At 39.3% G+C, this 9,300-nt stretch overlaps 1 protein-coding gene across 6 annotated transcripts in view; it reads right to left on the reverse strand.

Annotated features, from left to right (window-relative positions):
• Positions 1-6,485, reverse strand: part of FBXO4 (F-box protein 4) — a 395,613-nt gene extending 389,128 nt beyond the window's left edge. For all 6 annotated transcript variants that reach the window (XR_011246428.1, XR_011246427.1, XR_011246424.1 and 3 more), the window contains exons 1-3: positions 6,297-6,485; positions 4,084-4,319; positions 1,819-2,039 (exon numbers count right to left, since the gene is read on the reverse strand). Coding sequence is in view for 1 of the 6 variants with exons in the window: in XM_069540614.1 (XP_069396715.1) it covers positions 1,819-2,039; positions 4,084-4,319; positions 6,297-6,485 (646 nt within the window). In the remaining 5 variants the exon portion in view is untranslated. The remainder of the gene's footprint in view (positions 1-1,818; positions 2,040-4,083; positions 4,320-6,296) is intronic.
• Between the last annotated feature and the right edge of the window lie 2,815 nt (positions 6,486-9,300).

Consider the following 9,300-nt stretch of genomic DNA (forward strand, 5'->3'; position numbering starts at 1 on the left):
CAGCAAATTTCCCCATATCCCCAACCTCTTCTTGAAGGGTTCCTTCCACCTCATGGCCCTACCTGAAACTAGCCTGTCCCTAGGTGCCACTTCTCTTAACAGTGGGGTCTCAAGTAACAAAGTTACCTATTCTCTCACATCTCAGGGTAAAGAGATGAGGTGAATGGTCTCTTTACTCCTCAATGCCATGTCTTAACCATTACTCACCAACCCTCTTGAAAAAACTCCATCTCTCTGAGACACACACACCATTTAGCTGTAATACCATCTCCTGTCCTTAACCTTGTCATTTATGAATCTCCTTTTGATAACCCCTTCCTCCAAACGTTCACTGATGATTTCAGCACCTAGCTTACAATATTCCTCTCTATGGTCAGAAACTTCCAAGTCCATGTGGACTTCATATGATTCCCAAATCTTCAGTTCTAGCCCAGATCTTTCTCTTGAGATATGGATGCATAAAGTAATCCATAAAGTCATTCGTTCATTCACTCATCAAATGTATATTGAATGCCTACTATGTGCCCGGCACCACAGCTAAGAATAAAGCTGACAAGATTTCTGCCCTAATGGAGCTTCCATTCAAGTGGCTAGCTTATAGCAGGCATCTCTACTTGTATCAAAAGTTTCTCTTCCTCCTGTGTTTCCTTAACCTAGTGAATGGCACCATCATCCAATATGAAAATCAGACCAAAAACCAGGAATTATCCGTATTACTGCTAACACACATTGAGTCAATTCTATATCCTTCATATTTTTATCACAATATTGTAGTGGTTTCTTAACTTCTAATCAGTTCTCCACTCAGGAGCCAGAGTGATCTATCCAAAATGCCATCTTGATCATCTTACTTCTCTGCTTAAAATCCTTCAACAAATGCTTGACATACAAGCGTCTTCTCACCTGGCCCCACTCTGGACACACAAAGCTACTTCAAGTGTGTCATGCACACTCAGAACTCTGGGATTTTAGAAATGTAGTTCTCACTGCTTAGAATATTTTACCCTTTTTTTTGATGGCCTACCCCTACTTATCCTATTGACTCATGTAAGGCATCAGGTTCAATGCAGAGCCTTCTCTGACCCTTACCTTTCTACACAGGAGCTAATTACACCACATTCTAATCACCTGTATACATGTCTCTGCCCTCCTTTAGACCAAGTACCTTTCAGGGCAAACAGGAGATTTCTGATGTTGTTTGTTTTAAATCTCTGCATCTTTAGTATCTAATAGGTACTCTCAATAAACGAATTAAGTAAAGCACAAACTAGTCTACACTGTTATGCATGTTTATTATACATCCTGCTTACGAAACTAACTACATGGCTGTTGTTCCTATTGTTTATCATAGAAATAAAGGTAAGGTGATAATTTAGCTCTTTTTTGAAATTCCAATATATATCAAAGTACTCTGCATATAGTAGGTGCTGAATGGATTTTGCTGTTAACATTCTTTTAAAATATGGTAAATGTACAAATATAACTTTTTTATAACATCTTTATTGGAGTATAATTGCTTTACAGTGGTGTGTTAGTTTCTGCTTTATAGCAAACAAATATAACATTTTGACAACATACAATTTGCTTTCACATAATCTCATATTCTGGACTGAGAAAGTAAGAGAAAGCTTACCTCTTATAAAAAGTAAATTAATTCTTTCAGTCCATAGAGACCTGAGGGCTCCCATGCACCAAATTAGTATATTTCATTACAACAAAGAGTTAATTAATTTAAAAACTAATTTCTTTCTATTTAACATTAGAGTCAAGCTCAAAGTGTTTGAATTATTATGTACTGTAGATTAACATGAAAATTACCATCAATCTGCCTCTGAGGCAAACCAGCTGTTGGGCAAAGCTCCTCGGAAGACATCAAGCTCAACACCAAAGATGTATTTAGTTCTTCCAAACCTGGTCCAAACATGGCAAATCGTGGTTCATTCTGAATGATCAATGAGTGTAAAAATGAGGTGACAGCTCCATACATAGGACGGCTAGATTTTGAGGCTCTTCTTGTATATGGACAGCACATTTTATAGCTGTATAAAATTGTCACAATTAGAAAATTAACACAAACACTTAGCCAGTTATTCATTAAACAATATATAATGTATTGAGAACTTGCTAGACAAAAGGGATATAATGATTATACAGTCCCAATCCTCATGAAGGGCAGTGGAGGACAGGCACCATTATAACACGTATGCCGAGTTCCATGACAGAAAAAAGCACAAGATGCTATAGGAGTAGTAGTGGTCTAGTAGCTGAGGAGGTCTTCCTTGGGAATCAGTTACTTACTTTCTAATTTTTCATTTAGATTCTCTCATGAAACACTTGGTCTAACACGTGTTTCAATGCTTAAAATTCACTACATAAAGCAGTGATTCTCAACCTGGGGAGATTTTGCACCCCCAGGGAACATTTCCTAAGGTCTAGAGTCCAGGGATGCTGTTAAACATCGTACAATGCACACAAAAGACAGTTCCCATAACATCTGGTCCAAAATGTCAATAGTGCCAAGACTGAGAAACCCTGTACTAAACATAAACTACATAGTTAGTATAAATGTCCCTAGAGATAAAAAAGAAAAAAAAATTACTGAAGCTACCAATATAACCAAATTTCTTAGGGTACTTCTATTAACAGTAACAGTTCAATAAGTATTAATCACAGGGCAGCTCAAATGTTCCTTATAGGTAACCTGGCAAACTAAGAATCATGTGAAAGAAACGACTCAACTTTTTCAATAGCTATAAATTTCTAAACTAGCAATTCAACATGTTATCAAAAATTAAAACAAAGTTACTCAAATCAAAATAAAACCTAAAGCCCTTTAAATCGAGCTGGTTAAGACAACAACTAACGTTACAAGACAATCATCTTTACTTGGGAACCTTGTAATTCAAGAAGGAAAAAAAAATGAACTTTGCAGCTATGTAGATCTGGCCAAGCCTCACCACTTTAATTAGTCATATAAGCCACTTATAGTCTAAACTTCAGTTTTTTCATCTGCATTATTTGAACAATAACAATCAATCCAGGGTCGTAAGGATCAGAAATAATTTATATGATCACAAATGGTCGTTATTACGATTATTACTATCCCTAGGAAAATGTGGTTCCACAGCACACAGAAACACTTGATGTTATGGTTGGCTGTGGGACAATGAAGAGGTAACACTAGCAAGTGAGAGTACAGTAGCACTTGTTAAAATTACATACATGTATATTTTAATCAAGTAGTCTCACAAGACTTGATGTAATGGCATCTGTATTGGAATAAGGAAAGATTCTGAATAACTTAAAATATGAAAAAAAGTCCCACATGTAGCTATTAAATCTACCACAGGAAAACAATTCTTACCTAACGCACAAATATTCTCTAAATTTTACTTACAATGCCTTAAATTTGGGGCTCTTAATAAAACAGGTTATATCCAGAACTAACGACATTACAGTCCCTTACAAATTATGCGACCTTAGACAAATCCATAACCATGCAGAATCTTCATTCCACATCCATAACACAAGGAAAATACCTTCTTATTGCGTGAGAATTAAATAAGTAAACATACATAAAACATCCATCATAGAATCCAATACACTATAGTTGCTCAACAAAATTAATTCTAATACATGATATTCGAAAATGTCAATGCATTTGGGTGATAACAAAATCTTATTTCCCATAAACTTAAGAATGGTTTTCTTCCATGCAAAAGAACTCCTGTCTGAACTCTGGCCTTTCCTTCTCTGGACATGGAAAAGTATTTATTTTAACAAAATGACAAGTGTTCTAAAGATAATGAAAATTTTAAGAAGTGTTTTACTTCTTGCCATATAAACTATCTATAATTATTCAAATACTCTACTTAGGTACTACAGGGAAATAACAAAATGTGAACGCTAAAAGGGTTCTATGAAGGAAGTTATTTTACCTAACCCCCAATTTTTACAAAACGACACTCAGACTCAAAATTCATGCAACAAATTAGTAGGAGGGCCAAGACTAACTTAGACTACTGACTTGTAATATAGTCAAATTTAATATCTTCTTTTTAATTCATAAAACTAGATACTTACACTGCCATGTAGTCAAAAAATGCACCATCAGTGACCTCAGATATAGGCTTTTTTAAGATTTCTAGATCTGGAAGAGACTTCCAGTCAACAGAAGACCAAGAAGGAAGATCCCGCAACAGAAAATATCTCCAAAGAATTGCATCTCGTACGGTTTCATTCCAATAATGACTTGTACTTCCCAAATGACATAGATCATGAGGTGAAAGAAATGACAAAATATATAGCTGTACATCAATCTGAAACAGAGGGAAGCAGCAAGTAGGTTAAAGGAATGAATAATTTATCTTGGTAAAAAGGTTTTTTAAATAATACATTACAGGGACTTTTAAAAATAATAAATTACAGGGACTTCCCTGTCGGCGCAGTGGTTAAGAATCCGCCTGCCAATGCTGGGAACACGGGTTCGAGCCCTGGTCCTGGAAGATGCCACATGCCGCGGAGCAACTAAGCCCGTGCGCTACAACTACTGAGCCTGCACTCTAGAGCCTGCAAGCCACAACTACTGAAGCCTTCACTCCTAAAGCCCGTGCTCCGCAACAGGAGAAGCCACCGCAATGAGAAGCGCGCGCACCTCAATGAAGAGTAGCCCCCGCTCACCGCAACTAGAGAAAGCCCACGCACAGCAATGAAGACCCAATGCAGCCAAAAATAAATAAATTTATATTAAAAAAATAAATAATTACAAATAAATAATTATATTATACTAGGAAACCAAAGGTCAACTGAACAGTGTATCATTTGAATAATTAAATCTATCATGATAAATTACAAAATCAACAGTTTTTATACTAAATAACAAAAAATCAACTTAACAGTCTTTTTTTTTTTTTTGCAGCGGCATGTGGAACTTCCCTGACCACGGATGGAACCTGTGCCCCTTGCAGTGGAAGCACAGTCTTAACCACTGGACCACCAGGGAATTCAACAGTCATTATTTTTAATGATGAAATCTATCATGCTGAAGTTATTTCCTGTCTCAGGACAGAATCATAATGAACATTTCATTTTTGACACATCGAAACATTCCTGAAATACCTCCCATTGTTCTGGTATTTTTCAAGTAAAATAAGCACTTCATTTAATTTTTCCTTATGGATATTCTGCCCCACCATTTATTTGAATGAACTGCTTAATGAAATAATTTATTCTTCAAAATAAAATCTTTATCAAGCGGACAAACTTCTGATTTTATCATTACATCAAATCAAGAGTAAATCTGTCACCTGAGCTCTTCTGTAAAATCTGTTATTTCAGAGAACCTCTGCAAGGAGAACTATGGAGGCAACCTAAGCCTGCAGTTTTTTAATTTCTGATGGACCTCAGAGAGTCAACAGTCCAGCTGAGATACAGCATTTTAATAATTTCTAAGAAATTCTCCTCTCTCCGTTTTCCTATCTACCTGAAAAGTTTAACAATGAAAAATGTGTGTAATTCTCGTGGCCTGCTGTAACTTGAGGCCCTTGTAACTTAGTCATTTACTTTCTCGCATTTTAAGATTTTTTTTTGATGTGTACCATATTTAAAGTCTTTATTGAATTTGTTACCATACTGCTTCTGTTTATGTTTTGGTTTTTTGGCCAGAGGCATGTGGGATCTTAGCTCCCCACCAGGGATCCACCTGCACCCCCTGCAGTGGAAAGTGAAGTCTTAACCACTGGACCGCCAGGGAAATCCCTAGTCATTTACTTTCAATTGTCAGTTTTGTCACTTGAAATACAGGTAAGATAACAGTCGCAAAATCCTAGGAGAGTGTGTGTTTTGCGGGACCGCCAGGTGTTTCGGTACATGGAAGCTGGGATGATAGATGCTGAGAACACAAGGCACTGGACGCTTTCCATGATTTCCAGAACGTCTGGCATGGTCTCCGCGTTTCCTTAACCTGATGTTCAGGGTGCCCCAGTCCCTAGACCTGTTTTGGGGGTAGAAGACCGGAGGGTGACCTGGCTGCTTGCCAGGGCACAACCTGCAGGTGAGTTTCGGGGCGACCTTCGGCCCAGCTGCGGGGCACCACGGGTCAACGCCAAGGCGTTTCTGCTCAACTGCTGCCCCCAGGTGATGACACTGCCCGGAACGGCTGCAGGGACGAGGCCAGACACAGGCCGAGCCCAGGGAGGCTCCCCCCCCCCCCGCCGCCGCGGCCCCCAGATGCCGCCCCGGCGAGCGCCCCTCCCGGCCCTGCCCGCGGTCCTCCGCGGGTGGCGGCCGACGCTCACCGGCAGCCGCGTTAGCGAGCTGGCCTCCTCGTCCGCCTCCTCCGGGGAGGACCTCGGAGCCGCCCTCTCCTTGCCCACCGCCTGCCAGAAGTTCCTCCAGCCGCTGAGGAAGGCAGCCTCCAGGCGGCCCCAGTCGCTGTGGTGAGGCTGACGGGTGACGCCTCCGCTGCGCGGCTCGCTTCCCGCCATGGCTGCCGACGCCGCACGTGACGCGCCGCAGGGTGACGCCGGCGTGTCCGACCCCAGCTCCCCGCCCCGCCCCGCCCCGCCTCCGCTCCCTCCCTTCCCCCACCCCCCGTTGCCGCCTCCATCCCCCCGCCCCAGTCCCCGCACCCCCGGTGGAGAGGCCTCCAGAGACGGGGACAGAACTGAGAGATGGCCCGGTTGAGCGTGGTTCCCAGCTGAGCTTGAGGTTCCAGCCGACAATCACTGCTCCCCTTACTCCACGCCTCAACCTTAGGCGCGCCGACCTCACCCGTTGGTATAAAACCTCTCGCCCTTTGACCCTTTATAACTTCGTTACTTCACCCAAGGTGGGTCCCTCTGTCTGGGACCCATTTCCACTTTGCCTGGGTCTGGGAGACTCTTACTTATGCAAAAGATGGTAGCCCTCTTCCACTATCTGGGGCTTAGTATCTCTACGTAATCTGGTTTAAACTGTCAACCAGCACTTGAGTGCAATTTCCAGGCCATGCAGCTATCCCTTCTCTTCGTGAGAATATTCAAATATGGAAATTTCTAAATTTCGGAATCAGCCTCCGTCCACCGTTGTCTTATGTCAATTGTCAAAATCTTCTCTCACATATTACCCAAATCACCCATTTAAAAAAATTAATCTATTTTTTGTTGTTGCAACTTTTTTATTTAAGCATAGTTGATTTAGTGTTGTGTTAATTTCTACTAGACAGCAAAGTGATTCAGTTATACGTATATACATTCTTTTTTATATTCTTTTCTATTATGGTTTAGCACAGGCTATTGAATATAGTTCCTGTGCGGTTCAGTAGGACCTTGTTGTTTATCCATTCTATATATAATAGTTTGCATCTGCTAACCCAGAACTCCCACCCCATCCCTCTCCCACGCCTTGGCAACCACAAGTCTGTTCCCTATGCCTGAGTCTGTTTCTGTTTTGTAGATATGTTCATTTGTGTCATATTTTAGATTCCACATATAAGTGGTATCTTTATGGTATTTGTCTTTCCCTGTCTGACTTACTTCACTTAGTAGGGTAATCTATAGGTCCATCCATGTTGCTGCAAATGGCATTATTCTTTTTTATGGCTGAGTAATATTCCATTGTATATATATGTACCACATCTTATTTATCCATTCATCTGCCAATGGACATTTAGTTTGTTTCCATGTCTTGGCTATTGTGAATAGTGCTACTATGAACATAGGAGTGCAGTATTTTTTGAATTTTAGTTTTGTCCAGATATATGTCTAAGAGTGGGAAATTAATCCCATTTTTTAATAGTCTTCAAAATAGAAGACAGGATCAGCAACTTCATAAAACCATTCAGGTCTTTAAGGATCATGATAGGCTACAGGGAACATACACATACCTTGTGTGTATGTACAAATATTTAAAGACATACATATATTTAACATAATATATATTCACCTCTCTGCCTCTCTCCCCCTATCTGTATCTATATCCATATTTGATCTATATTCCACATAGCAGAGTGCCATAATGCTTAACGGACACAGGGCTTATCGGTTTGTATTTGCACTTCAAAAGTAAGTATCTGGGGATCTAAATGTCAAATAACAGAAACTCAATAAAGCCCAATAACTGAGGTTCTGTGAGATCTGAATTTAGTTTCATTATTTATCTTGCATGCCACTGCCAGGGGCCAATAACCAACCCACTTGAAGGCTTAGTTCTGTGAGGCTGTCCAGACCAGAAAAAGAGCCATGAATTAATTGGCATTTCTCCTACCTCTCTAGGAACAAGAAAGAACTAACACAAGAAAAAAAAAAAAATCAGTTTAAGTATGGAGTACTGAAATGGTTCTAAGCTTTCTTAGAAAGAAAGTGACATTTGTAAAATAATGTGTTCAAATAATTTTTTATTATGGAAAAATTTGAATACATATATAGGAATATGAGTGAATAATAAAATGAAATAAACTGTATTTACTAGCTCAGATTCTAGTTACCAATGATTGTTTTTTGTTTACAAGGTGCAAAATGTTGCTTTTCAAATTTTGTAATTCCTTTTATTAGATGAATTAAAGAAAAATTGTCCCTCATCAACCATTTGACTGCCCTGCCCAAGAACTGAATCGGCCTTATCTCTAAGGAGCCCTAGTTCGTTTTAATGGGAAATGGTATTTAGACATTATTTAATGGTCTTCATACTGTTATTTCCCATTCAAATTTAAAATTACAGAATTTTTACTTACCTTATTCAGTTTCATGTCTCTTTTCTCTTACACTGAAAATCCTCAATACATTTCTGATTTTCATAGTTATTAACAATATAAGTACCGAGGAGTTTGATTTCTTTCTAGCTCCTTTTGCCCTTGGGGATATCCCACTAGGGGTGTGAAAATTTTGTGCTTTAAAGATAACTGATACATTCCTGTGTGTTGAAGCCACCAACTTGCTACATAATTACAGCTCATTTGTTTCATTTTGCTTTGGATTTTTAGGGGTTTTCTTTCATTCTGATGTAAAAAATACAAAATTCAGCATATATTCAGAGAAGTCTAGTTTCCATCCTGATCCCCTCCAACTGGTTCCTCTGCCCCCATCTCCCACTTCCACCATAGGTAACCGTTTTTTAAAGTTTTTTTTTTAAATATAAGCAAACAAGATTATTACACACATTTATACTCTTTCTTAAATAAATAGTACTATACACCTTCTCCACCTTGTTTTTCACTTAATATGGCCACTCCATAGCATTTTACAGAAATATTCCTCTTTGGTTTTTAAAGCTACATGCTACTCAATCATGTGGATTTACCAGTTTAATCTATTTTTAAATAGG

This window comes from Delphinus delphis, chromosome 3, assembly GCF_949987515.2.
Source record: "Delphinus delphis chromosome 3, mDelDel1.2, whole genome shotgun sequence".
Lineage (NCBI taxonomy): Eukaryota > Metazoa > Chordata > Mammalia > Artiodactyla > Delphinidae > Delphinus > Delphinus delphis.